A 27,219-nucleotide genomic window follows, 5' to 3' on the forward strand; every position below is an offset into this window, starting at 1 on the left:
AGACTTTTCTGGCCTAGCTGATGCAGGACTGAGGTTAGACAAAAGTATTCAACATCAATGGACAGTGTGTCATCTGAACGTCAAGACAGTCTTCTATAGCGTGCTATCTACAAGAATTCGGGAACTCTTCCAGCTACGATGGTATGTGCAGCAAAGCAGCCATCTAGCAGAGCTGGCTCCGTTCTTGACCCAACCGACTATCAGAGTCGTTGGTCCAGAAACTAGCTCAATATAAATGGCAAGTGTGTTTACTGAAACATCTGCGTAGTTGTCGTTTTCACAGTGCGTCCCTTGGTGCGTCCTATTCAATGATGAACCTATACGATAATGCAAAGCAACAGTTATATTCGGCTGCAATTTGATTGATTATGATGAATTTTGTATCTGTCTTTTAACGAGTATAATATTTATTGACCATAGATAAAACTGTTCGTTTTGGGGGGAAGTATGTTTGGGCAATAATGTGTAAGTGTTTATTATATAAGAGATGTGTTCACAAATACTATTAGTACAGAAATTGACAGTGAAATAAATCAGTCATTCCCCCTTAGCCTTGCCATGGCAAGACGAATTCGTACGCCTTCTCATTTCAATACCTCATCACACAACGAATAATGGGTCCTGCCCGTGCGCGAACACCTATGATAAACTTTCAAGCCTCTGAATACCTTTGAAACGTTTAAATTTTTTTTAGAGATCTAGAAATTGAAATAGTATTTTCTTACCATAAACATGGATAGACATGCTAAGGATGCTTCGACTGTCATACCCAGGTATTTTCATGCATAGGACATGTGCTACTAGTCCCACCCACTCCCGGCGCCACTGAGGGCCACCATACTTCTGGGATTACTGCCACGCTCACGCCCACCGTCTGTTGCTTCCGAGCCAGATACCCAACACGTTCGAGTTCATTCATAGTTTTTACGTTACAAGATCCGACTTTCCAATCGTTGCTATCTATTTCTTGGTGGGGTGGCAACACATTGAATCCAACTGTTTACTCTACTTTGACTTGCCTGGTAACTGTAGAAACTTCAGTAGGCTACCTTACCAGGCTTGCGCGTTGAAGAAGTTGCGCTGTGTGCACACTGCACAGTTTCAGCCGCCCCTAACGTTGCCGGGCTATTTGGCCGAATTTTGGCCGAAAAGTCGAAACAAAACTTTGATTTAGATTAGACAAGAGTTAGTAATGAGAAGTGAGTAGCGAGATTAGTGAAGTTTGAAGCGAAAAGTGAGGATTAAAAAATTTAATTACTTTTCATAAGAAATGAGACGTGAGAAGTAGAAAGTGAGGACTAAGCGAGTGAGGGGTGAGTGAGGAGTGAGAAGCGACAAGGGAGAAGTAAAAAGTTAGTCAGTCCGTCAAGTTGTGTATGTGTTGTGTCTATGTGCAGTGAATATTGTCTTCTAATTAATTTTTAATATCAAATATGTAATGCAACTACAAGAAGCTCCAACTACCCAGTTAAGACATTCATTCCGTATGTAACGAGAGTCGGCCGACAACTTATCCCTTGAAAAAGGACCAATACACGGGACCGAAACGTCGGGCTGTGCCAAACTAGCCGTCTTAATTAAATTAGACTGAGACAGCCAACGTCAAAATATATCACCAAGTAGCACCAAGCATTACAATATTGTACATATATCAATCACAAATCGGCATGCTAAATGCTAATTGCATTAGATCAGTTTTAATGATGTGAAGTCGCATTTATTTATCAACTGTCAGACAACGATACTCTAGATCAGCATTACGAATGCAGCGATGCATTGCTGATGAAAGACTCAAATTCCTCTCGTTTGAGGCTAAATTGTATGCAGAGGAAACAGATTTTCTAGCAATTAGTTATAAAACCAGGGCCCATCGACCTAGGCTGAACTAACTGCTGGAAAAAGTTCGAGTTAGGCTTCTTTAGATGTACTAACTCTTCATGAACTGGTAAACAATGGTAGTTCGAGGAACACACGGAAATTTTTGTTACTGAACACAAGTTCTATAGATTGAAATGGTCTTGTAGATAGAGCTAAATCCCAGGTTTGTAGCTTTACTGGTGAAATTCTAGAAGCAGGAAAGGATGTGACTAAGGCTCCGATGCATGGCCAATTAACAGTATTACTGCTCTATTTTCTCAAGGAAAGATTTGATAATGGGCGCGCCTTCGATGAGATTGCTCTCTGTGAAGGGCCTAAATAGCGGGACCATTTCATGTACTCTTGGGAAAACAAAACAAGAACTGTATCTAAACCGATACTTCATTGCTTCTCAATAGTAATGGAGTAGTTCGACATGCACTTAAACACTAAGGATACGGGGAATGTTACAATAGATCTAATAACTGGTCGCAGTGGCACACCCGAACAGGGAAAAAACATCCTACTTCTCACATTTCATCTATCACATCTTATTTCTCACTATTTACCCTCTTACTTTTCACTACTTACTTCAAACATCTCGTTTCTCACTTCTCACTTGTTACTGCTTACATCTCCCTAATCAGTACTCATTTTGCATTTCTCAGTAGTTACTTCTCACTTTTCACTACCATGTACTCACTTAGAACATCTCATTTCTAGGGATCCTATATTAAGAGATGTGCGAATACTTTTCCAGACGATTTAGCAACGCTGTTACTATCGTAAACAAACGCTGCCAGCACTTGCCGCAGTGAAAAATGTTTAGGCTTCCACATGACTTTACATTCGAAGACACTTTTTGATTATTTTGTCTATCCTCTAGCAGTGCATTTTCGCTAAAATTAAAGAGCAATACGAATGAACACGATATAAGGCATCAACTAGACTACTTTTACTTACGAAAGCAAAACAAATTGTTTATTCGATAAAACTTTCCATAAAATCTATTTCACCAAAATCGCAATACCTTTCGATCTGCAACAATAACGATGTTTATTTGGCTCAGATTTTGACAGTTCTCAATGCTCGATTGGCTCAAGATGGCCGCTTTCGCATATCTCTAAATGTAGGATCCCTACTCATGTTTTACTTTTCTCTATTCACTTCTTATGTTGCACATCTTACTTCTCACATCACATTCTTAACAGGGAAACAAATCTCAACCATTCGGCCATTGGACATTCGGCCAAATGACCAAACAAACTCCCCAAGCATAAGCAACTGTTGAGAGCCGTTCCTAACATGAAAAACAGACGCTTGAACAGATTTTGCGCCTCCGGAGTTGGAGGCTAACATTGCCGTATCTTGAGTCTTGTATACGTCTGCTTATGTTTTTGAAAACTAGTCCGATCCGGATTTTCTTTATCGAGTATAAATCTGAATCGCAACGACCAATTTAAAAATGAAACAATGGGACCCAATTCTCCATTAAACTAAGTAATTTTAACAACGTCGAAACACCTTCATTTATCAATCACTACTCTACGTACACATAGTATTTGAGAACCACAAAAACACGTGCTATTTATGTTGATTTTCAGAAAACCGGAAACCAAACGATTTTTGCTACGCTTCTGGAAGCTTAAAATCTATAGCTTCACCATTACGCTATCAAACTGCATAAACCTCATTGGTGATGCTGTGCATTGCCAGGAGCAACATATGCCGGTAATAAGAATCTCCTTCGTCACGTATACCTCCAGCTTATTTTCACACTGACTTGGTAACTGCTGCTGTTTACCTTTTACAGCTTTCAGTATTTTTCGCACATGACTTCTCGACTGAAAATTGCTCACGTGTGCTCGTTCATCATCGTAAATCAGTGCCGTTTTCGTACCGAAACACGTTTGTGCAATATTTTGTTGCCCAAAAGTGGGAGCGATTTTGTGGTTTTCCTGTTTCCGAAAGAAAGATCGAGCATTAATGTGAAAGTTCGTCGATTAATGGGAGAGCAGCAAAGTCTGAGGAATAAATTAGATTGAATTTTGGTACACCTGCTACAGTGATAGTCATTTTGATGCACTAAAAGACGATTCACATTAATTACATCACTTAACAATTGACCGTTTTTAAACAACCATATGGTTTCTAAAAATGTTAACAATCAGCATGGTTGTTTGGATTTAAACCGACAAAACACACTTTCAAACCGCCATTTACCGAACATAGAAAGCTGCATTCAGATAAGAAATATCAAACGATCTCTCTAGTCAAGCAAATGAGTGAAAATTAGAAAATGGACAACAAACAATATAATCATCTACAGTAGCTTCCCAAAGCTGGGGGGTCGTGATTCCCTTCCATAAGATTTACACAGGCTGGGTGTCGTGACCCACCACTTTGGGAATCAATAAATCTACAGAAATATACAGCATGTACATGTATGTTTGGAGTCCATCTGTTATCAACGTATCAGTTAATTTATATGGTACTCCTACTTTATAATCTACTTATTTTTACTCTGCGGCAAATCCTTGATAGCTTCCGGGAATACAACTTGCGGACTCGTCATCTGTTTGTAGATTTTTAGGCAGCATAATGCCGAAACGTAGCTTTCCGGCAAAACTTATTAGTTTTTTATTTATTTTTTTTTTTCGTGCGACGCTTGGTTCAAATCGAGCGTCGGAATATCTGGTGAGACATCTGATGCGTACGTGACGTTCGATAGATTGAAGTAGAGCGATGCGCTCTTTAATCTGCATAGCTCTGGAAGGTACAATTCGAAGAACTGGTGTGCAAAGAAACGGAACCATCATTAACAAGTCTTTTATGCTTCTTGGTTTTGCGGATGTCATCGACATCATTGTCGTGGCTTGCAGAGCAGTGGAAAAGGCTTTCGTGAAAGTGTTCGCACACAAGGCGAATGTAGTTAAATGTTTTTTCCTAACTAACTTATAGACCTAAAATCCCATTTCCCATCCTACTAACCCCGAATCGGCTGCGGGTTTTTCGGTCCCCCTCCTGCTAACATTATCTAAATGAACACGCACTTCCCACTCGAATGATAGTTGAACTGGCTTTCTTGGCTTGCTTTTTTTCTTGGGCAAGGGTAAACGGAAATCTGCAAACAGACACCTGAGGAGGTTAACTCATGTAGTGTGGGGATGGGATCACCCGACCCACTAAAACCAAAACCCTTTCGCCAGTCCGTATCCCCCGCAATTAAGCAATACATCAGGGGAGGACTATTGAGAACGCTCACGCCTATGCTAACGCACTCCGTTATAACGCAACATCGACTTCAAGGGTGGTAACCTAACCATGATGAGCATGGTGTTCACTGCATCACAGTAGTCTCTACTGTAGCTGCTGGTTTTGTTCAAGACGCCACCAGCGCTGTAGTTTCGACATAATCTGTTGAGACGCTGTGTTCACCGCATTCCATATAACCTCTTCCCGATACATCCTCTCAACGAGGTTGTCCGGGGTTGTATCCATGACAAGCAGCATGGCACTGCGTTCAACATCGAATCGCGGGCATGTAAACATCATATGCCCTGCCGATTCTAATTCACCTACACATTCCGGGCACTCCGCAGAATCTGCGAACCCGAACCTATGCAGGAACTTTTTAAAGCAGCCATGTTCAGACAAAATCTTTGATAGGTGGAACTTGACCTGACCATGCTAATCCAATTCGATACTTCCGGAATCAGTCTGTGGGTCCAACGACCTTTGACTGCAGTATCCCATGCTCTTTGCCATTTGAGCAACGAAGCTGCTCTCTTGACACGTCGCACTTGCACCGAGTCCCTGTCGTTGAAGCACTTCACAGTCCACATCTTCCTCCAGAAGTATGTCCATCGGCATCATCCCAGAAATGACGCACACCGGCTCATAAGATATGGTGCGGTATGCGCTTGCAACCCGCAGACACATCAACCGGTACCCTGATTAATTTCTTAATATTGCACCTGGCCTCTAGTGCTTTGGACCATGCTGATACGCCGTATCGGATAATAGACAATGCTACACCCGCTATAAGCCTACGCACCTGACTTTGCACCACCGATCCGTTGGACATCATTCACGATAAAGATTTTATTGCCAATGAAGCCCTTTGGCATACATAATCGTACAATTCTCGCTTAACTTTTCAAAAGGTCCTAAGTAACATTTTTTTCATGAATTAATTTGAATACAGCAATCAATAGCTTTCATGTTGTTCTGTTGCTTGCGCTGTTCAAATTAATTCATGAAAAAAATGTTACTTAGGTCCTTTTGAAAAGTTAAGCGAGAATTGAGCTTAACGTCGATCATCACGCCCAGATGCTTCAATGACCTCACGGAGTTAACTGTGCAGGTCCTTACGTTTTTTGTCATTTATCCTCACCTGCTGCAACCCATAGTGGATATGCATAACAACAACCTTAGTTTTGTGATGTGCTAACGCCAACCTCCTTGAGTTGAGCCATTCCTCGACTCTGCCAATCGTGTACAGCTTTTAGTTCAACTTTATCGAGAGTATCGCCTGTGACCTCTAGTATTACATCATCCGCAAAGCCTTCCATTTTCACACCAGCCGGGGATTTAAGCGTAGTACTTCGTCATACATGATATTGCACAGAACCGGTCCGAGGATCGATCCCTGTGGAACACCTGCTGACACTTATATCGACTGCTGACCAGCGTCGGTGTCGACTAACAATATCCTGTTCTGAAAATAGCTTTTCAGAATCCTGCACAGATAATCCGGGAATCTCAAGCGAAGCAGGGAATCAGCTATAGCTGCCCAGCTAGCATTATTAAATGCATTCTTTATATCTAGTGTAATCAATGCACAGTACCTAATACCTTTCCTATTCAAACCACGCGCTATCTTAGCATCCCCCCATGGAGTATTATTGGCCATCCTACACAACTCTTCAAAGCAGGCTCTCTTACTACATTTGATTTTGTAATTCAGAGCTCTGCTCACTGTTTGGAACACCCGGCGTCTTTCTAACCTTTCCGCTTCGGTTCTAGCACGTCGCAACCTTCTTTTAACGCTTAGACAGGTTCTGTGAAGATCAGCTATCGTGCACCGCACCGATTGGCATAGTCTTCCTGGGCATTGTCACGTCACATGCTCGTGTTAGGACATCGGATAACTCATCACCACTAAGGCATAGAGTCCGATTTCCCACCGTAGTGATTCTTCCAGCAGTTCTGGGTCGAACTGCGAGATACGCCTTCCTAGATCAGCTTTACTGACCCGCCTTGTGATTCTGTTGGGAATATAGCTGACCATGAAACGTATTTCCTGATGGTCACTAGCAGTATACCCTTCGTGAACCCTCCATTCAGGCTCCACCATCCATCCCGCGCTGCAGAAGGCCACATCGATGCATGACTCGCCATTCGGTCCTCTGAACGTTGACGCTTAGCCTCCAGGCATGGGCATCAGTTACAATTTTATTTAAAAACTTGATGTGCAGAGCACGCGAGCACAGCACGTGAAATATTGATTTCGAATAATGTATAAACGACCACTACTATCATCCGTGAATTATCCATATACACATTTTTAAAACGCATTTTTTTACATGCTTTCACGCGCACATTACTATCAAAATTGAAAAGTTTTTAATTATTAAAAATAAGTAAAAACATGTTTTTGGAAAAGTAGGCTATTCATACCAGAATGTGCTTATAGATTTTTTTTATTTTTACGTATCATATCTTAGCAACAGATGATAATGGGAAAATCAAACATTTCATATTTAGGTCTTTGAAGATGCAGATGTAAAATTCAAGTGGAACTAGGAAAAAAATAAAGCGAAGTCCACATAAACACTACAAAAGCTACCAAAAAACAGATACTTCTCAAGATAATTTGCTTGAAGCGGAGAAATTTTAATTGTGTAGAGATGTGCGATCCATGCACTGGAGCTCTTTGTGGACCTTGCCAACCTTGTGGACCTTGCGTAAGTATTATCTTAATTGTTTTCCTATGCCTATACCAATTTTTTCAAATGTCTAAAAGTTCTTTTATTTATTCCATTTTAGGCTTCATGTAAGTAATAGTTACCAGATCGTAGAAAGAAACTATTTTTAATAAGTTTATTTCACAGGCCCCGTGAGACGAGTACGATCAGCGGTTTACAATCCCACGCCGAAGCCGAAGATCCCCAAAACTAATTGGTACTGCACACCTCCGAATCGCTGCTGCAAGTCGGTATGGAAAGCCCCCCGGCCTTGTTGCTATGAAGCGCCTTGTCGAGCTCACTGCTACAACGTTGAACGTTTCTTCAACTGTAAGTAAACTGCTAATTTTAGACAGGAATAATTCTACTCATATTCAAATAATCGTTTTAGACTGTCGGCAACCGATGAGAAGTCCTCTATTGAACACGTACTGCTGTGGACCCTGCTAAAATGAATTAAATTGGAGAAAAGGATGGCAATAAAAAGGTTTATTATTCACTTCGTATTATTTCTGTTCTACGGTTAGCTATGAGGTGCGGTCAAGACGACCTGATTTTGAATCTACAAATCATTGCGTGGCGTGAAAATTGACTGGATCAATTTCAATCCCAGATTCGGTTTCAAAAATAAATCTAATTACAGCTTTCTGACTGAGACTATGAACCTATATGCTGAATATTTTATGAATGCCGAGGCGTCGCGTCCGCATGTTTTCCTTTCTTTTTTTTCCTTGAGCAAGGGTAGACGGAAATCTGCAACCAGACACCTGGAGATGTTAACTCAGGTAGTGTAGATGGGTATGTCATGTAACTCTTACCCCACCCACTAAAACCAAAACCCTTCCGCCAGTCCGTACCCCCGGCTCGCAAATAAGCAATACATCAGGGGGGGACTATTGAGAACGCTCACACACAACATCGACTTCAAGGGTGGTAACCGCACCACCCGTCGATCGCAAGCTATGATAGTAACCTAGCGGTCCGTATCATAATCTCGCGTTGGAGACGAGCACCCTGACAACAACCACCGTGCATGAACCGCAATGACCTCTAGACCTACATACGGAGCCCCGAAGCCCACCCGCGACATGTTAGTTGTCGGGGTGAGCGAAGTGTTCACTGCTCCACAGGTGTCCCTACCAAGATGAATACACCACTAGGTGTTCCAATCTGCCAAATTCACGATTCAGCCACGAATTTTTCACCCCCGCCTTCTTCTCTTCCACAAACTTAAAACATTGGAGCACCTAGTACTGTATTCATCTTGGTCCCTACTGCAGTCGTTGGTTTTGTTCTAGGATGTTTTGCTCAAGACGCCAATCTGGTGAGATGTTGTGTTCACCGCATTTCATATAACTTCATCCCGGCACTAAGCATATGCGGTATTTCGAAAAATTTCGGTGGTTCGAAACGAAATTCCGCGGAATTTGAGCATCATGAAATCTGATTTCTTGATTTCGTATCGTAAAATTGCAAAAATTTCGCTAGAAAAGACTAGCTTCTAACGAAATTTAACGGAATTCCGCGGAATTTCGAAACAAATTTAAACTTAAACCATACTTCATATTATCAAAAATTTTGGCTGCGCCACTGAACTAAAACCTAAAGCTGTTTTCAAAACATTATTTTATACAAATTTTTCTATTATCGATTACTACCATTACTACATAATCCCATTCTCAGTCGATAAATACGTACTCAGTGTTCTTCTATAAAACGCCTTCAGTTTTTTGTTAGAAATTTCACATTTATCGAAGAGGCCATGTCGTGGTACGATCAGGTATGAAGTCTTTTTTGAGCACCCCTTCATTATCAAATAAAACGAAAGTGTGCATAAAAATTGCCTCGCCATAACAAAAAGGTGGTATAGGGAATTAACACTGTTGTTTACATTTTAGAACCAAATTCAGATGTCGCACATGTCGGAGTAGGGATTTAAGGCTCCGCCTTCTCCCCCTGGAAGAATGAGATAATGGGAAAGAATATCTATCAAAATTATAAATAATGTATAATACAATATAATAAATAATTATAATACAATGTCTTTTCAACAGTGTCTAATGGACGACATGATCCTTGTACGACTGGAGAACTGCTTCAAAAGTTATTAACTTTTCAATTTTTTAAACCGGGGATTGAATATTTTCTTATATTTGATAAAAAAAAAAGCTTCTAGTTTCTACGATTAAGTATTGGGCAACATGTTTCATGTGCAACTGCTTCGGTAGATTTCGAGCGCTCGTAATGACAAAAGACATCTAAAGAAAATAAAAACTGACAAAATTATTTGACTTTGACAATAAAAAGAGTGCGTTATATTTTACTCTACGATATCGAAATGACCCACGTGTTTCAATACAGAACATTCCGCCGAGAACGCATTGTCATTCATCATACACGCATTATTTTCTATGTACAAGTATCCGGGGTCTCCAGTTAGCCATGCGAGCAAAGGCGTAGGATTGCCAATCCAGAGATGGCGAGTTCGATTCTCGGTCCGGTCTCGTAATTGGGAAAAAATTTCGCTTATCAAAGCTTATCCTAGAAAATTTCGTGGCCCTACTATTTCCAAACTTCAACTATTGTACAACTAAAATTTTTACTTCTCAGTATCCCTCTCCAATGATTTGAGGCATAAAGGAATCGAATTTTGCATAAAGCCCAACTGACAAAAGTTTTGAAATTTTCCAACGATCATTTTGATGCAATAAAAAGTATATGCAACCGCCTAAAATTGTGAAGGAAAGTCTTTTTACTTTAACCAAGTTTTTCAAATTCAATACAAAAATTACCATTTTGGGAGAGCAGTCAACAGCATATTTTCTCGTGGCGCACGACAGGGAAGGAGCGATGAGAGCGATCAATTTTGTATCTAGGGCCCTCCTTAGCCGTACGGTAAGATGGGCGGCTACAAAACAAGACCATGTTGAGGGTGGCTGGGTTCGATTCCCGGTGCCGGTCTAAACAATATTCGGCTTGGAAATTATCTCGACTTCTCTGGGCATAGAAGTATCATCGTGTTAGCACAGACAAACAGACATAACACTCGTCAAATTTCCATCGTTCACTGATTTACTGGTCAATTCAAATAATCATTAGTTGCCCAATCGATCACTCGTGGCGCTCGCATCGGATTTGCTCTAGTTTGACGTTTGCTCACTACCGCTGGTTCGTGATTTGCCCAACTAACTGAAATCAACAGATGTCGTTAGTGTTTGAACGACGATCAATTTGATGAGTGAATGTTCAATGTGCTATGTCTGTTTGTCTGTGGTGTTAGCCTCATGATATACGAATGCAGAAATGGTACCTTTGCTTAGGGCCGATGTCCACGTAGCGGTTTTGAACTTGCGTGCACGCGGCGTCCACGCATTTGCGGCAGGAAGTACCCAACATCACATAGAATCATGCACACGCACTTGCGTTAACGCGGCGTCGACTCGCGTCTCATTTGCGGCGAAAGTTACCGCAAAGTCACCGCTTTTCCCACAGGAACGCAGCGTGCACGCGAGTAGTTTTGACATGTCTCTATTCTTTTCTTTCCAACAAGATTTCTAATGGGAAAATCTGCAGAAAGAATCTGTCAGAGCGAAATCAAAACAAACAAAAATACTTCGCAAATCAGTTCATTTTGGTTTCGCAAATTAGTTTGCAAATAACAAAACGTTTCAAATCTAACTTTTTCAATAATAGTGCTAGTAATAGTTCGGAGCAGCAAATGTTTCTTTCGCTCCTATGTTAATACCAGCCGTGATCAACACACCTTTGGAAAGAAGTGACAAGCAAACATCCCAGGCTGGCGAATAGTGTTAAAGTCAACCGAAATATGTGTGCGATAGTGACGTTGATTGTACCAACTTTATCAGAATAAATTGATTTCCGAACAGACAGCGATGTGACAGTTTTGGACTGAATGACGGAGCAGACGAAATTCAACCAACAAAGTGTATTCCGCGGGACCCTACACCAAGGCAGGCGATACCAGTTCCATGGGAAGAATAATAAATGTAAGTTCGATACCGAGATTCCTATATGTTAGCTTTTCTATTGCTGATAGATAAACATGTTTTTAGGAATGTTGACGGAAGGATGTCGTCAAACAATGTGGATTGCGATTGCAAAAAGAAACGGGACCACATGATGAGATGGTGGCGAGCCACAGTAAGACTCCGGGATCTGTGCGACTCTTCTAGTGTTGTGGGGCAACGCTATTGCGGTCGGTCCGTGTTACAGTGGAGTGAAAATCGGCTGCAGTATCTGACCAAAATGTTTATTGAATTTTTATTCCAGAACAAAATAATGATTCGTCCCTATCTAGCCGATATATTAAATGATTAAAGAATCGTACCCCATAGACAACATATGATGGATTCAAGATAAGAACAATTAAATGTCTGGATCCACAATTATTCAAGATTAATCTAACCCAATGAAGTAATAAATTTAAGTTGGAAATAAAGAATAAAGAACATTATGAAATTATAACAATAATTATTAATTATAATTGTAGAAAATACATTGGGATAAAGCAAAGCAATGCCAAATTTTTGCCTCTCTGTATTGAAAACGTGTTTTCGGATTGTGTGGCATGATTTCAATTTCACAGCTCTACAATTAATTTCGGAAGTTCGAACTTTTCATTTTAGAAGTAGATAATGGGTGACTTTTGAATCGACAGTGAATTGATTTTTCTACTCTCTACTAGATAGTATCAATGGAACTTTTTATTTTGGGAAAATACTGAGTTACTTGCTCTAGTCTGCCATCATATATGTAGGTAAAAGCTAATGACATGTTTTTAATAGCATTACCCATTGATTCTTGTTCGGGGGCAATGAGCTTCATACAAATCAAAATCAAACTTTTAAATTTGTAATCCTTTACATATTTCACGTTTGATGTCTTTATGTGAATCGGTAACTCGATTCATATTGGAACAGAATGGAAAATGACAAACTGACAACAGCTGGCAGGCGGATGACATTTGGCGTGACAGATTGGTTTGACGTTAGAAGTTTTGCGGCAAATTACCGCTTGTCGTGTGCATTCATAGCCTGATTCAACGCCGAGTAACGCTGCGTCAACGCAGCTTGAAAAACCGCTACGTGGACATCGGCCCTTAGACACCTCGCAGTTAATAACTGTGGAAGTGCGTAATGAACAGTAAGCTGCGAGGCAGCAATGTCGCAGTGGGGGATGTAATGCCAATGAAGAAGAAGAATAGGAAAAGTACGAGACAAATAGGACAAATAAGACGAACAAGACAAATACAAACAAATACGACAAAAAGACAAATCAAATATTCCTCCAAAAATTCTTTCGTATATTCCTCCAGGAACTCCTCCGGATATTCCCCCAGATGTTGCTTCCAATATTCCACCAGAAATTTATCCGGATATTCCTCCAGGAATTCGTCCAGATATTTCTCCAGGAATTCCTCTGGATACCTACCTGGATACCTGGTTGGCTACAGCGTCGATACACCTATGCCTGGCGTATTGTAGAGCTCCATAATCGTCGGTCTTGGGCGATGTTCCTCCAGTTTCCCCGAATGTTCAGGGTCCCCATGTCCGATTCCACCACGTGCAGCCAGCGTGTTCGTGACATTCCACGAAGTCGCCGGCCCCTATCTGTTTCTCTGTTGAATATTGTTTTCGCTATTCTTTCTTCCGACATTCACACTAAAAGTATGCCGTATTTTATACGATTTACAATATGTTCTTCTTTGTATACAATACTTTATACCTCATGATTTATGCGCCTGCGCCACACACCATTTTCTAGTTTCCCTGCAAGTATTGTACGCAGCTCTTTTCGCTCGAAAACCCCGAAAGCTCTCCGGTCCGCCTCTTTTAATGTCCATGCTTCATGTCTATAAAGGGCTACTGGTAGAATAAGAGCGTTGTATAGAGCAAATTTCGTTTTCGTCTGCATGTTGCGGGACCTAAGCTGGTTAAGTAATCCGTAAAAGGCCCTATTCGCAGCAGCAATACGTCTTTTCACTTCACGGGAAACTTGATTGTTACATGTTCCAAGCGTTCCAAGGTAAACTAATTCTTCAACAACTTCAAGCACATCCCCATCAAGCACTACCTCTGCACCAACACCACTAGGTCTTCCCTATCTCTACCTGCCACCATGTACTTTGTTTTCGTAGAGTTAATGGTTAAGCCTATCCTCGCCGTCTCCCTCTTCAGTGGTGCAAAAGCCTCCACTACTGCTCTGCGATTCCAATGAGGTTGATGTCGTCCGCAAAGCCCAGGAGCATATGCGACAGTGTGATGATAGTTGGGCTTATTCTACGAGTCGAGTGACGTGAGGTGAGTCGATTTTAGCAATTCTCACGTGAGGTGACCATGTTATTCAAATGGGGCTATACGACTCTTCTCACGTCATTCGAGCAATCTCACGTCACTCCACTCGTAGAATAAGCCCAAGTGCCGTTCCTCTGCACGCCAGATCTCCTAATAGCGCCTTCGAGTGCAATGTATTCGCCGACGAAGGATTCCTGACGCGGTCTCAGTCTGTTAAACAGGATACGCGACAGGATTTTGCACGCCGAGTTCAGAAGGGTGATCCCTCTGTAATTGGCACACTCTGGTATGTGCCCTTTCTTATAGATTGGGCATATGAGGCCATCCAACCTGCCGGCAGGCAGTTCTTCACCCTCCCATATTTTCTGGATAATATGGTGGATTGATTGATGCAGCTGCCTACTTCTGTGTTTGAGAAGTTCGCCCGGGATCTCGTCCTTCCCAGCAGCTTTACTGTTTTTCAGATCGTTTAGAGCCTTCTTAACTTCGTTCAGCGTTGGTGGTTCTACAGCTTGACCGACTATGTCCATCATGCTCCTTAATACACCTTCATTTTCACCGTTCAACAAATCTTCGAAGTGCTCCTTCCACCTGGCTGCCACCATAGTCTTATCTGTCAGCGAATTCCCCTCTCGGTCATTGCACATGGCGGGCACTGGCGCTGGCACTGACAGTTGCGTAAAACCTCCGTATATCGTTTCTATCCATGTTCTCCAGCGCGTCAGCTATCACACTCTCTTCGTGTTGCCTTTTTTCCTGCGGTGGATTCGTTTCTCTTCTGCCCTTGCTACACTGTACTGCACTCTGTTGCAACGGGTACGAGCTACTAGCATTTGACTCTTAGCAACATTTTTCTCGTCCGTAACTGGCTGGCAGTCCTCATCAAACCAAATCAAAAACCAAACCAAATCATCAAACCATTTCGTTGGCGTCGCTGTGTAGTGCCTAACACTTCCTGCGCTGTTGTAGTCACAGCCTCGTGGATATTTTCCCACAATCTGTTGACGTCGCCAGATCCGGTGGCATCTCCTATCCGCTCGTCCAGCTTCTGGTGGTACTGTTCAGCAACTCCTTCAACTGACAAGCGTTGGATATTGAAACGCATCGTTCTGTTGTTTCGTGAATTCGTGACGCTGGAGAGTAGCGCTAGAATTTTTGCAACTACAAGATAGTGATCCGAGTCGATGTTCGGACCTCGGAAGGACCTTACATCTATAACATCCGAGAAATATCGTCCGTCGACCAGCAAGTGGTCTATCTGTGAGCAAGCGTCTCCACTCGGATGTTGCCAGGTGTGTTTGCGAATATTCTTACGTGCGAAGTAGGTACTGCTTATTGCCATCCCTCTAGCAGCAGCAAAGGTTACAAGTCGCAGACCATTATCGTTGGTAGCGGAATGAAGGCTTTCCGTACCAATGACAGGGCGAATCTGCGCATTTGCATCCCCGATGACAATCTTTACATTGTGTGTTGGGCACTCTCCATAGGCCTTATCAAGGCTCTCATAGAACTCATCCTTCACGTCATCAGGCTTATCGTTCGTTGGGGCATAGATGCTGATCAGGCTATAGTTGAAGAATTTGCCCTTCATTCTCAACACGCAAATGCGGTCGCTTATCGGCCGACCTGCTGCAGCTCACGAGCCAGGAGCCCGGGTTCATTCAAAGTTCTCACGTTCCATGATCCGACATTCCAATCGTTGTCCTTTATTCGTTGCCGGGTCTGTTGCCGTTAAATCAATCCGTTTGCTCTACTTTTGCCTTTCTTGGTAACTGTAGAATTTCGGTAGGCTACCTTACTTAGGGTTGCGTTACCTACATCGCGTTGAAGGGACTGCCTTCTCGATGCTGACACGATGCAACATGGTGTGAACAGTTTAGTTTAGAGTCCCTCGCTGGCACTTGGACGATGGTCAGCCGCCCCTAACATAGGGAGCAGACGCTGTTTTGAGCCGCTCCTAACATGGAGAACAGACGCTCGATCAGATTTGCACCTCCGGAGAGCAAATCCTCTGGACAATCCTCCGCATATTCATCCAGAAATTCGTCCAGATATTCCTTCAAGAATTCTTCCGGATATCCGGAGGAACATGCAGAAGAATTTCTGGAGGAACATTTGGATGAATATCCGCTCGAATTCCTGAAGAAATATTTGAAGCAACTCCTAAAGCTACACCTGGACAAATTCCTTGAAAAATATTCGGAGGAATTGCTAAAGGAATATCCATAGGAATTTATGGAGGAATATCTGGACCAATTCCTGGAGGAATATCTGGACAAATTCTTGGAAAAATATCAGGAAGAATTCTTGGAGGAATATCTGGACGAATTTCTGGAGGAATATGCGGAGGAATTCCTGGAGGAATATCTAGACGAATTCCAGGAGGAATATCCGAATGAATTTTTGGTGGAATATACGGAAGCATTCCTGAATGAATATCCACTCGAATTCCTGAAGGAATATGTTAAGCAACTCCTGGAGGAATATCTGGACGAATTCCTGGAGGAATATCCGGATGAATTCCTGGAGGAATATCCAGAGGAATTCCTTCAGGAATATTTGGACGAATTCCTGTAGGAAAATGCGGAGGAATTTCTGGATGAATATAAGGAGGAATGTTCGGCAGAATATACGCAGGAATATCCTGAGGAACATTTGGAGGAATTCCTGGAGGAATATCCGGAAAAATTCTTGGAGGAATATCTGGACGAATTTCTGAAGGAATATGCGGAGGAATTCCTGGAGGAATATCCGAAGGAATTTCTGGTGGAATATCCGGAAGCATTCCTGTATGAATATCGGCTCGAATTCCTGGAGGAATATTTGAAGCAACTCCTGGAGGAATATTCTTTTTGCGCTGCGCACGAGCCAAAACAAGAAAGCTCGTGAAAATGCAGACCGCACCTAAGCACATATCGAGTGGATTGGTGCTGTGTTGCTGCACATCATATGCGAGTCGGTTGAATTTATTGGCTAGACGATTCATCGATCAACAACAGTGAACGGGATTTTATGCGACATACAGTGTGCGGAATTTTGGATATCGTTTGGCGGGATTTTTAAATAATACAAGGTCTATTGATGACAGACCTCAGGTGAGTGTCTGTCCAATATTTTACATCCGCCATTGAGGTGTTACGTGGTTCTTCCTTTTCCTTCTATACACGTTGCTGGATCGATATCGTGAGCGGTTCGCCAGGATTAGCTGGAATAGCTTTCAACTTGGATCGGTGGCTACTACTGTTTCTACTAGGAGGAAATTAATCGCGAAACGATCTACGGCTTTCACAATCAGGATAATCTCGGAGTTGGTGCTGTTGCCACTACTCACTGGTGGCTTAATTGTATGGTGTGGAACAAGAAGGAGCAAACTTATAAATACAAGGCCTAGATTCGGTAGGTCACAGGTGAGTGGCCTTTCAATCAAATCACATTGGTGACTGGTGCGCTTATGTATTTATTACTTTTTGCTAACTGCTGAGGATCGTATATCGCTATATGCGGACTTAAGGATTTCCATCCATTGCACCGAGGGGCTAAACGTGGTACCAGAAGCAGTTATTTCTATATACAAGGTCTATTTGGACAGGCCTCAGAGTTTGGAGAGTGAAGCTAGCATAGCAATCGTGACTTTCTCGGGACAAGAAGCAGCTTTATTATTAAATACAAGGTCTAATTTGGACAGGCCTCAGGTGAGTTCCTGTCCAATAGAACAAACGGTGGTTGGTGGTACTTCTTGGTTCCGTATGGTCTTTTTTCATTCTGGGTGCTGCGGAGTTCCAAAAGCTGAACTAGTTCGTGAGCGATATTTCTCTGGGACTGGAAGCTGCAACATTATAATATACAAGGCCTAATTTGGACAGGCCTTTTGTGTGCGGTACTTCCTGGTTCCTTGTGGCTTTTCTCTTTCTTGGTGTTTTCCGAGATCCGGGTTCCTGAGCTGGTGATCACCATGACTGAGCGGATGGTGAAAGAGAAAATCAAGAAGCGGGAGCGCATGTTTGTATCGCTCAAGAGGCATGAGCAATTTCTGGACAAATATAATCATGAAACTCAGAGTGGGCAGGTTCAAAGTCGGCTGGACAAATTGGACGAAAAAATGGCTGCGTTTGAACAACTTCAGGAAGAAATTGCTGACATGGACGAAAATGAGCAGAACGAAGAGGAGATCAACGAAGTTTGAGAATCAGTACTACGAACTACGAGCAGCGTTATTGATGAAAATCACACCACCTGTTGCAACTCCACCTCCGTTGGATACGACGCTTCAAAGAAACATTGCAGGTGGTTTTCATTCAGGAGTTCGATTACCTCAAATCTCATTGCCAGATTTTGACGGTGATTATCGAGGTTGGCTGACCTTCAAATCGACTTACGAATCTCTAATTCACGAGTCTATGGAGCTCAGCGACGTTCAAAAATTCCATTATTTGAAGTCGGCGCTCAAAGGTGAAGCGGCGAAACTGATTGAATCGTTGACGATCACCAGCGGAAACTATGTGATAGCGTGGGAAACAATCACAAAACGTTACTCCAACGAATATCTCCTGAAGAAACGACATTTGCAAGCCCTAAAGGAGTACCCAAAAATTGAAAAGGAATCATCGACTGCTATTCACGGATTGGTGGACGAGTTTGAGCAACGCTTGAAAATTCTCAAACAACTAGGAGAGAAGACGGACACCTGGGGAGCGATGATCGTGCACTGGATGTGTTCGAAGCTAAATGGCCAATCGTTGCAACTGTGGGAGGATCATGCTGCGTCGCTGGAAGAACCGAGTTTTGCGGATTTGGTGAAATTTCTGGAGAAACGGACGCGTGTATTGGAAGCTGTATCGTCGAATGCATTGGAGTCAAACAAATCATCTCAAAAATCGACAGGGAAGGTCTTCAAACAGATGGTTCATGCTGCTACAGGGAATGAACGAGAACGGATATCTTCGTCGGTGGCGTGCCCATGCTGCGGGGAAAATCACTACATGGCTCGTTGTGCGAAGTTCATTAAGCTGGGTCTTAAAGAGAAATTGGAGTTGGTGAATAACAAACGATTATGCAGCAATTGTTTTTGGACTGGACATTGGGTACGGGAATGCAAGTCTACTTTCAACTGTCGCACATGCGGAAGGAAACATCATTCGCTGATTCACCCTGGATTTCCTCCAGGTAACAGTAATGCTGGGATCATTGGAACGGCTGGGACATCTACTAGGAACACCGAGCATCAAGGAACAACATCAAACGTGGTAACCAACGAACAAGCATCGGAAAACTGCGAGGTGGCGCAAGATGAGCCAGTTGGGACGTATAATGTTGGAAGAAAAGGAGCAAGTTCCACTGTCTTCTTGTCAACTGTAGTACTGGTGATTCGGGATCAAAGCGGAAACAAGCAATTAGCTAGGGCCCTACTCGACAATGGGTCACAAGCGAATTTAATGAGCGAGCGAATGTGTCAAATTCTGAAGCTGAAGCGACGTTCAGTGAATGTTCCAGTTTGCGGAGTTGGGGAGTCTGAAACGAGGGCGAAACATGCAGTTAGCACCATCGTTAGTTCTAGAGTGACAGAATTCTCGTGGAAGATTCCGGAGCATCTACCCTTGGCTGATCCAAATTTCAGCGAAGCAAGCCGGATCGATCTTTTAATCGGAGCGGAACATTTTTATCAATTTTTCTATGAACGCGAAATGAAGCGAGTTTCTTTGGGTGCTGGACTTCCTAATTTGGTACAGACAGTCTTCGGTTGGGTAGTTTCAGGAAGGTATTCAGCTAGAGGTAATCAACCGATCAACTGTTGTCTAGCAACATCGCCGGATAATTTAGAAAATGCACTGGAAAGATTTTGGAAAGTGGAGAGTACGGAAGATCAACCCCTGTGGTCCAGAGAGGAACAAGACTGCGAGACACATTTCTTGGAAACTCATAGCCGTTTGGAGGACGGTAGATACGTCGTTCGTTTGCCAAAGCAGTCAATTTCAACCGAATGATTGGGGAATCGAGAAAAACGGCATTGGAGCGATTTCTAAAGCTGGAAAAACGATTGGAACGGGATACGGGAATGAAAATTCAATATCATGCCTTCATGCAAGAGTATTCGGACCTTGGGCACATGAAGAATTTGAATAATCAAGACACGCTAGGGAAGAATACCAGTTCTGGAGCGCAGAAGATGTTTTATCTTCCCCACCATGCGGTGTTGAAGTCATCAAGCACTACGACCAAAGTGCGCGTTGTGTTTGAGGGATCAGCGCGCACTAACACCGGTTATTCTTTAAATGATGTTTTATTGAAAGGACCGATAATCCAGGACGAGCTTCTGAGTCTTCTACTGCGGTTCCGTAAACATGAAATCGCATTGGTAGGAGACGTGGAAAAAATGTACAGGCAAGTTCGTGTACATCAGGATGATACAAGCCTTCAACGAATCCTTTGGAGATTTTCGACCGATGAACCTGTTTGCGAATACGAATTGCTTACAGTCACGGATTAACACCATCATCGTTTCTTTCCATTCGAGCGTTGCATCAGTTAGCAACAGACGAGGAAACAGGAAATTCGGCCCTGTTGCTAGTGCGGCTTTGATTCACGACTTTTATGTAGACAACTACATCGGCGGAGCATCCAGTGTTGCCAATGCGACTCAGCTGCGGGAAGATTTGACAAAATTAATGTCCAAAGGCGGTTTTGTACTGAGGAAATGGAGCTCGAATTCTCCGGAGGTACTGAAGGACGTCCCTGCAGATCAACTAGGAACGAATCTGTCGATCACATTCGACTTGAATCCAGATGAGGAGGTGAAAACACAAGGAATAACATGGGAACCAAGATCAGATCAACTTAGATTCGACATGGAGGTTGCAGTCGATAGTGTAGCATGGACCAGGAGACGAATTCTTTCGTGTATTGCCAAACTATTTGATCCTTTAGGAATAATATCGCCAATAGTCGTCTATGCGAAAATAATTATGCAGCAGCTTGCCTTACTGCAAGCTAGTTGGGATTCTCCGGTTCCAGCGGAATTAGAGAAAAAGTGGACAGCTTTCTACGAACAGTTGAACAATTTGTCGGAGCTACGAGTTCAGCGGTTCGCCTTTATTCCCGCATGGGACGATATTCAGATACACTGTTTTGCAGATGCATCAGAATCAGCCTACGGAGCTTGCTTGTACGTTCGTACAATGGATACCGCAGGAAATATTCATATCGAAATGCTGTCTTCGAAATCTCGTGTAGCTCCACTAAAAAGGCTTACTCTACCACGTTTGGAATTGTGTGCTGCGAAGGAGGCAGCTACCCTATACTCTAAGGTAATCAAGGCAATCAATCTGGGCCAAGTTCACTCCACGTTTTGGTCTGACTCTACGATTGTGCTTCACTGGCTTCAATCCCCTCCAAATACTTGGAAGACCTTTGTTGCCAACCGAGTCTCGGCTATCCAAACTGTAACACAAGGTCATTGTTGGCGACACATAGCTGGAAACCAAAACCCCGCAGACTTGGTATCCCGAGGATTGTCCGTCAACGATTTTCTTCAGAACCAGCTGTGGAAAAATGGCCCATCTTGGTTACGAAGCCCAGAAGATTCTTGGCCATCTCAAACCCTGGCAATAAGATGCGCGGATGTCGATATGGAAACTAGGAAGTTGGTGACAAATATTACAACTACGTCAACGGAACTCAACGTAATCTTCACGATCCGGTCAACATTGGAAGCTGTTTTACGCATTGTCGCTTACTGTATTCGATTTGGTCGCAATGGCCGTGCTCCTGATCAAAGGAATCGTTCTCCGTGTTTGACTGTAGAAGAGGTTCTTGCTGCTAAATTAGCCTTGGTAAAATTAGCGCAAGCTGAGAGTTTTAAAATAGATCTCGAACATTTGGAGAAACATCAGAATGTCAACCGAAAGTCTTCACTTAGGCGCCTCTCACCATTCCTCGACAAAGACAATGTGATTAGGGTTGGAGGTCGCTTACGACATGCAAATCAGGAATTCAATATGAAGCATCCTGCAGTTCTTCCGAGTGTGCACCCCTTCACAAAGTTGCTCGTCGTACATTATCATCGGCAAACAATTCATGGACGGCGGCAGTTAACACTCTCCACAATGAGGCAAGAATTCTGGCCTATTCATGGAAAACGCGTAGTTGACTGCGTTCTACGAAAGTGCTACCGATGCTTCCGCATAAATCCTACACCGGTACAACAACCAACGGGCCAGCTTCCGTGCACGCGAGTCCGTCCAAGCAGGCCTTTCTCCATTACAGGAGTGGACTACTGCGGTCCATTTTACTTAAAACCACCGCACCGTCGTGCAGCAGCACCTAAATCATACATTTCGGTGTTCGTGTGTTTTTCAACCAAAGCTATACATTTGGAGATCGTGAGTGATTTGTCCACAGCCGGATTTCTCTCCGCCCTTCGGCGATTCTCAGGACACCATGGCATTCCAACTGAAATTCATTCAGATAATGCCAAAAATTTCGCCGGTGCCAAGAATGAATTGCACGAATTGTATCATACCCTCAACGATAAGTCCAGTCAAGAACGTATCGGCAATGAGCTGTCCCTGCAAGGCATCACGTGGAAATTCATACCCCCTAGAGCACCAAATTTTGGGGGTCTTTGGGAGGCAGCCGTCCGATCTGTGAAAACTGCTCTCAAGAAGGAAATTGGAACCCATCAGCTTAATTATGAAGATTTCTCCACGCTACTTGTTCAAATAGCCGCAGCACTGAACTCGAGACCGTTAGTCCCACTTTCTGATGATCCTACAGATCTAAATGCGCTTACACCAGCGCATTTCCTAATTGGCACACCAATGAACGCTATACCCGAACGCGATCTAACAAGCACCCCCGCAAACCGCCTAGACCACCACCAACAACAGCAGCAAATGTTCCAAAAATATTGGGATCGTTGGACCAGAGATTATCTGACCGAGCTACAAACGTCCAGCAAAAATAAACAACCTAGCCCAATACGCATCGGCACTTTAGTAGTATTGCGTGAAGACAACAACTGATGTCCATCCCAGCGCAGAAGGAGTCGTTCGTGTAGTGACCGTCAAGACTGCTAGTGGAGTATACAAGCGGCCCGTTTGCAGAATATGTCCACTACCATCAGAGACCGTCATCGAAGAGGGATCCTCAAATAGTTTATAAGCACAATTTGAAGTAAGTTTTTTTTAATATCATTTGTATTGATTGTACGATGTTTGTAACATTGATAGATAAGCGTTGAAACTGGTTCAAGGGGGCCGGTATGTTTCTTCTTGATATATTCAATTTAGAAACTAAATTAATTATCTAAACATTAATCACTTAATCCACACAACACTAACACAAAATAGACACCCCTAAAAATTGTAAATCATATACATTGATAACTCTTATCGATAACACGATCATGACCGAACCACAGTTATATATACCTAGCAATAGGAAGGAGAGGAGAATTATAAAAACTACCGGCCAGTCAGTAGCCACTCGATATCGCACAATAAAGGTTGTACCAACCACGCGCGCGCGTTATTCGAAAACTATAAATCAATATAGAGTGCACTTGTATCTACCACCAAAATCGCTGTTTTCAATAAAGTGTATAGATGTAAATTGCTCCGATATGTTAAGTGTTTCTTTTGTGCCTAACTGATGGAAGAAAGGACTGTTTAGATAGATATTTGGGTGATGCATGGTGGATTAGTGTATTATAAGGATAAGTGGACTGGAAGAAGGATTTAGTGCATTGGAAGGAATTGGATTGAACGGAGAAAGAAAGGATACAATAAGGCTGGATCTGCGTATTCTGACTCGCTGAGAGCCGTAAAGGTCAGTTTGCTCAGCCCAACGAATCAAACCGGAACAGTTATTTCTACTAAGGGGTCGTACACTTATTACGTAAGCATTTTTTCTGGGTTTTTCGATTCCCCCTCCCCCCTTGTAAGATTTTCTTCATACAAAAGATTTTTTATTTATATGGAGCGTAAGATATGGACCGACCTCCCCTCCCCCCATAAGTGCTTACGTAATATGTGTACGGCCACTAAGGGAAGATCACATGGGTGCTACTGACGCATAGTTTGATCAAAATAAAATTAAAAGAAAATTATTAAGTTTTTTTAGTGGAATATTTTCACTGTCATAAGATGAGTTTAGTACAAGTCCATTTAATTCCACCACGTCATATTACTTTTACATATACGTATTTCTACCTCAACTGTAAGCCGTCTTCATTGTCTCGTACTTGACTCGACTCGCATGAAGGTGAAAATTAAATGATTAATCCAATATAGGGGAACGGTTCGGCACTTCATCCCATTGCTCCTATATCCATCCCATCAAAAACAAAGTATTGAAAAGGAATTTGGTTTGTTTCTTATTTTTGTGATTTTTTTCATCAGTGAACACGCGTAATAGCAAAAATAAGCGACGAGGTTAGTGGTGTATTTCTTTGTTTTGCGAATGTTCAGTTGGATGAAAAACGGAACAATTCCCCTACTTTTTCCACCGAGATTTTTAAATGGTCCGGGGTATATGAAAATCGTGAAAACCCGATTTTCATTGATGCCTGTTTTTACGTGGTTTTTAGGTATTTATCTATTTACGGTATTTTTTGGACCAACGGCTCAGCTACAATGACGAGAGCCGCAAAGTGTTTTGACAGAAAATACATGGGTTAACTGTTGATACGCGGCGATCCACCATTTTCCTTGTGATTTTGCGTGCCTTGGTCTAATATGTACACGCACATTTTGAAAATTAAGCCAATCGTTCTCAAGGCCGACTTAAATATGTCGTCAAATATATTAAGATTTTTCAACCAACGACACCCCCACCGTCTCTTTGTCAAGGCCCCGATGCCATTTTTGAACGACTCTGGATGCCAATTTTGAACGAATCCTAAACATATTTTTTTTTCTTCCTTAGCAATAGAGGGGGAATCTGCTCAACAGACATCCTGGGTTGACCAGGAAGTGCGGGGTTAGGGATCACCGAGGGAGGCAGGACTACATCCCCGATCCGCTAAACCGTTTCCATTGCCGCCAAGCCCATAGTCCCTTCGGTACAGCCAGAAAGTAATGCTCCAAAGGGGGCCAGTGCACAACACACCCTCGAGGTTAGCTGCGTGTCCTTGCAGCACCGAACATCGTAACTCGCTTTTTTAGAAGAACACCATGGTATCGTGCCAGCACGTTGCCGGCTTTCCAGGTGGCCTTACCACGCCCTATGTCCTCGGGTCGACTTCGCGCCTGCTTCCCTCTGCACGACTGGTATCAAGAATGACGATGCCGCGTGCACCCCAAATTGACCTTTCTGCGATAGGGCCTATTCGCCAGCACACAGAGGGACTTGCCGGCGCGGTGCCTACGCCTGCCCCAGCCTTGACGAGGACCCCTTTCCGTCCTCGGGCTCGGAACCCGCCCGGTTGACCGACGCCGCGAAAGCGACGATACCATGTTGTTTTTCGCGCGGCCACTTGTTCGATAAAAGGATCGAGTTCGACCACAGAGCATGACCACCGGTGTGACCCATGAAGCCGACTTCGATCCCTTGGACCACCTCTTATTTGCGCCTGAACTAGCCATCCTTGAGTCCACGCGCCACCTTCTGTGTAGCTCCGAGACGATTTGGGCGATAGCCGATAAAACGGCGTTCCAGCCAACTTCATCTTTACACATCCTCCGAACTAGGTTGTGCGGGGTAGTGTCCAGACCACATGTGGCAAGCATGTGGTCACGCATTGCTCGAAAACGTGAGCACACGAACAACACGTGTTCCGCCGTTTCCTCTAAACCTGCGCACACCAAACACTTGGGCGAAGCCGAGCAAGCCAGCTGCGTTACCTGCACTGTGATTTTGCAGCACGCTTAAACGCCGGGCACATCGAACCCCCCATGGGGTGCTTGCTGTTCACAGCTTTGCTGGAACAAATCAAACAATTGGGAGGGTTCGTGCAGCATTGTGCCTTATGTCCCTCCAATCCGCAGCGTCGGCAGAGATTGCTTCTGTCAGGGCCTTTGCAGTCCCATTGCTTGTGCCCCGGTTCCAGGCACTTGAAGCAAACTTCGGGTTGCTCGTATATGCCCACAGGGCATACCGACCATCCCACCTTGTCGCTCCCTAACTTGACTACCTTGGAGGCGTCCGCTGCAGATAGCCGAACCAATGATACCTGCGTCCCTGCCGGACCTTTCCGTAGCCGAACGGCTGCGGTGGGCGTCTCCACTTCACACTGTCGCCGCAGTGCCGTGACGAGCTCTTCGACTTCGGTCTTTAACCCTAAGATTCACCTCCGTAGTGAGTGCCCTCACCTTGACCGTTTCGCCTAGAACCTCCTCCGCCAACTTCTTGTAGGCGGCGCCTTTTTGCGTGACGCCCCGCTTCAGCTCGAGGATCATCTCGCCCATCCGGGTACGTCTTATTCGACGTACGTCGGCGCCGAGTTCACCGAGCTTGACGTCACTCCTCATCGCCTTCAAAACGTCCGAGTACTTAGCCTCGTCCGCCGTGATGATTAGGGCATCGCCCCTGGAGCGATTGGCGCCTACCCTAGACTTCTTGCTACCTTCATTCGCCTGGGCCTTCTTTTCGGCCCTTGACGTCTTCGGTTTCCTCTTGTTCTTGACCAGGGTCCAGGAGGCGTCATCCCGCTCTATTTCCCTGGTCTGGTGCGGCTGAGAACTTTCAGCCTGCCGTAACCCCTTACCACCGTCTTTCCTGAGTGGACGGACCATTCCAGGTCCTTCCTCTCCCGGTTTTGGAGGTACCTGGCCGGGATATAAATAGAGGACAAACAAAACCGTATACATAATATAATATGGAAGTAACGCATTGATAAATCTTGATCAAATGAAATAGCATGTAATAAGAAGAGTGGCTCTGCGAAATGCAACTTGTTGCGATAAAATCAGTTAAGTCTAAGCACATGAAAATCGTGTGAGTTTTTGAGGTTGAAAAAGTGAACATACAGACACACAAACATACACACACACAGACATCACCTCGATTCATCAAACTGAGTCGAATGGTATAAGAAACTTTATTATCAGATGTTCCTGTAACAACTTTGTTGTACGAGAAAGGAA

At 43.5% G+C, this 27,219-nt stretch overlaps 2 protein-coding genes and 1 long non-coding RNA gene across 3 annotated transcripts; all 3 read left to right on the forward strand.

Moving 5' to 3' along the window:
• The first annotated feature begins 7,560 nt into the window (after positions 1–7,560).
• On the forward strand, positions 7,561–8,325 carry LOC134223244 (keratin-associated protein 16-1-like). Its single transcript, XM_062702389.1, has 3 exons — positions 7,561–7,826; positions 7,974–8,156; positions 8,218–8,325. The coding sequence occupies exons 1-3, from the start codon at positions 7,781–7,783 to the stop codon at positions 8,274–8,276; spliced, it is 288 nt and encodes a 95-aa protein (XP_062558373.1). The 5' UTR covers positions 7,561–7,780; the 3' UTR covers positions 8,277–8,325.
• A 3,135-nt stretch (positions 8,326–11,460) lies between these two features.
• LOC134220397 (uncharacterized) lies at positions 11,461–12,046 on the forward strand. Its single transcript, XR_009981886.1, has 2 exons — positions 11,461–11,833; positions 11,900–12,046. It is a non-coding gene; the product is annotated as an uncharacterized LOC134220397 (long non-coding RNA).
• An 8,492-nt stretch (positions 12,047–20,538) lies between these two features.
• Positions 20,539–23,157, forward strand: LOC134222162 (uncharacterized). Its single transcript, XM_062701307.1, has one exon. It carries the CDS (start codon positions 20,539–20,541, stop codon positions 23,155–23,157), a length of 2,619 nt encoding a protein of 872 aa, XP_062557291.1.
• Positions 23,158–27,219: the final 4,062 nt, after the last annotated feature.

This window comes from Armigeres subalbatus, chromosome 3 (assembly GCF_024139115.2).
Source record: "Armigeres subalbatus isolate Guangzhou_Male chromosome 3, GZ_Asu_2, whole genome shotgun sequence".
NCBI classification, from domain to species: Eukaryota; Metazoa; Arthropoda; class Insecta; order Diptera; family Culicidae; genus Armigeres; species Armigeres subalbatus.

Bases quoted from the DNA above. Each gene is read 5' to 3' on its own strand.
- LOC134222162 (XM_062701307.1), top strand. From the start codon at position 20,539: ATGATACAAGCCTTCAACGAATCCTTTGGAGATTTTCGACCGATGAAC.
- LOC134223244 (XM_062702389.1), top strand. From the start codon at position 7,781: ATGCACTGGAGCTCTTTGTGGACCTTGCCAACCTTGTGGACCTTGC. The intron at 7,827-7,973 runs GTAAGTATTATC...TTTATTTCACAG, and splicing joins GCCAACCTTGTGGACCTTGC to GCCCCGTGAGACGAGTACGA. The intron at 8,157-8,217 runs GTAAGTAAACTG...TAATCGTTTTAG, and splicing joins CGTTGAACGTTTCTTCAACT to ACTGTCGGCAACCGATGAGA.